The sequence below is a fragment of the Rhagoletis zephyria genome, unplaced genomic scaffold (assembly GCF_001687245.7).
Source record: "Rhagoletis zephyria isolate East Lansing unplaced genomic scaffold, Rhagoletis_zephyria_1.1 Rzeph_scaffold_27600, whole genome shotgun sequence".
NCBI classification, from domain to species: Eukaryota; Metazoa; Arthropoda; class Insecta; order Diptera; family Tephritidae; genus Rhagoletis; species Rhagoletis zephyria.
Genome location: NW_016184657.1, coordinates 3,371 through 5,161, shown reverse-complemented (window position 1 = coordinate 5,161; position 1,791 = coordinate 3,371). Strand labels below are relative to the sequence as shown.

At 38.2% G+C, this 1,791-nt stretch overlaps 1 protein-coding gene across 1 annotated transcript; it reads left to right on the top strand.

Annotated features, from left to right (window-relative positions):
• Positions 1-1,338, top strand: Nup35 (nucleoporin 35). Its single transcript, XM_017638938.1, has 3 exons — positions 1-256; positions 321-1,056; positions 1,115-1,338. The coding sequence occupies exons 1-3, from the start codon at positions 106-108 to the stop codon at positions 1,254-1,256; spliced, it is 1,029 nt and encodes a 342-aa protein (XP_017494427.1). The 5' UTR covers positions 1-105; the 3' UTR covers positions 1,257-1,338.
• The last annotated feature ends 453 nt before the right edge of the window (positions 1,339-1,791 follow it).

The following is a 1,791-nucleotide window of genomic DNA, read 5'->3' as shown; positions in this document are numbered from 1 at the left end:
ACTGTCAACACCACCTTGTATTTGACATTAGAAAATAATTGTCGTTGGCTTTGGCGATCAACTAAACAAATTTTTTAATACAACTAGAGAAATTATATGTGAAAAATGGAACCAATGACTTTAGGCAGTCCTAGCGGCAGTCCGGCTACTAATCCCAGCCCATATTTGCCAGCTTTTCTGATGGGTGAAAGCCAGGTTCCGACAACACCACGCAACACGCTCTCACCAAATAAGGGTAGCAGAAACATTTCTTTTGGTAAGTAGTTACTTTCGAATAATACTGGACGAAGTGTTAAAAGAAAGCCTTTTAACAATTTTAGCAACGTCGCCAATACAAAATACTCCATCAGGTCCTCTTAGAGATCACAATCGTTTTTCGGTCGGACAAAAACAACTTTTCAATAGTAGTGTAAGTGCCAACTATTCAGGCACTCAAGGTCCACCTACCCAAGGATTATTCGATTCTTTGCGTAATGAACGAAATCTTGCAGAGACGCCAACACGTGGTATTGAATCACAATCGCCTCTTGGTTTTGGTACACCAATTGCCGCTCAACACAATCTGAGTGCTTTCGGAGGTAATACAAGTTTTCAACAGCACCATCTGCAGCAAAAACAATTTACGCCACAGTCAACAGCTCCATACAATGATTCATCGTACCTAGCCAATACCTCATATAATACATCACGCTGCATAACTTCGCCAATAGGACCGCTAGGTACACCTAATGCAAACGGGGCTATTAATAATGCTTCATATATGTTGCAATGCCCGCCAACACCACGTTATACGGAATTTTGGGTGACCGTTTTTGGCTTCCCGCCTAGCGCGATTTCAACGATTCTGCAGCACTTTGCTCAATGCGGCACTATAGTTGATAAAGTATTTCCCCCTCAAAATGGGAATTGGGTTCACTTGAAGTATGCCTCAAGATTAGAATGCGATAAGGCTCTGAATTATAATGAGAAAATATTGGGCAACAACATAATGATTGGTGTAACACAATGCAAGGATAAAAATATCATCGACAAAGAAAATGTGTGCGATAATAATACGTAAGTGTAAAAAATTAGATCGTATTAAATTTTTTTCTATTAACTCTTATTATCGCAGACAACCAAGCAAGGTACGACCATTAGCGCAAACTGCCTACAAAAGTGCCCAAAATGACTCTGCTGTTGTTAACAATGCAAATTTGCCTCAAAAAAGCTCTGGTTTGATGAATAAAGCAATGGACTTGTTTTTTGGTTGGTAAAATAGATGCAATATTTTGGATTGTGCATTTTTATTAATAATTGGTTTAACTGGTTCAAATAAACAATATGTAGTAATTTTTATATTCTTACTATTCTTTTTAATCAAATAAACAATATGTAGTAATTTTTATATTCTTACTATTCTTTTTAATCAGTGTTGCATAAAACGTTCCAAAAATTATTCGGCCCTAGGCTGAATATCGTCATCATCGTCGACGATCGTCAGCGCATCAGTAACATGGCTGACGGTGGCCGTATCGTCACTTTTCCTGACGATGACGATATTCAACATACGGCGAATTTTTCATTCCGTCTCTTAGAAAGTCCTTTGCTGTTGCCGTATATTTTCTTTAAAAAAAATATCCGAGATTTTTTTTATAGCAAGCTGCAAACTGATTTTATAGCCTTATTATCTATCTTACACGATAGGCTGCACGAACGATTCGTCTGCATAGCAAACTTCAAACACTTCCTGCGTCATCATTCTAGCCGTTGGTGTATATGAATGACCAGCGAATCATGGATGCAGGTTGA

Coding starts and splice junctions, on each gene's coding strand:
- Nup35 (XM_017638938.1), top strand. CDS start 106: ATGGAACCAATGACTTTAGGCAGTCCTAGCGGCAGTCCGGCTACTAAT. Junction 257..320: donor TAGCAGAAACATTTCTTTTG/GTAAGTAGTTAC, acceptor TAACAATTTTAG/CAACGTCGCCAATACAAAAT. Junction 1,057..1,114: donor AATGTGTGCGATAATAATAC/GTAAGTGTAAAA, acceptor TTATTATCGCAG/ACAACCAAGCAAGGTACGAC.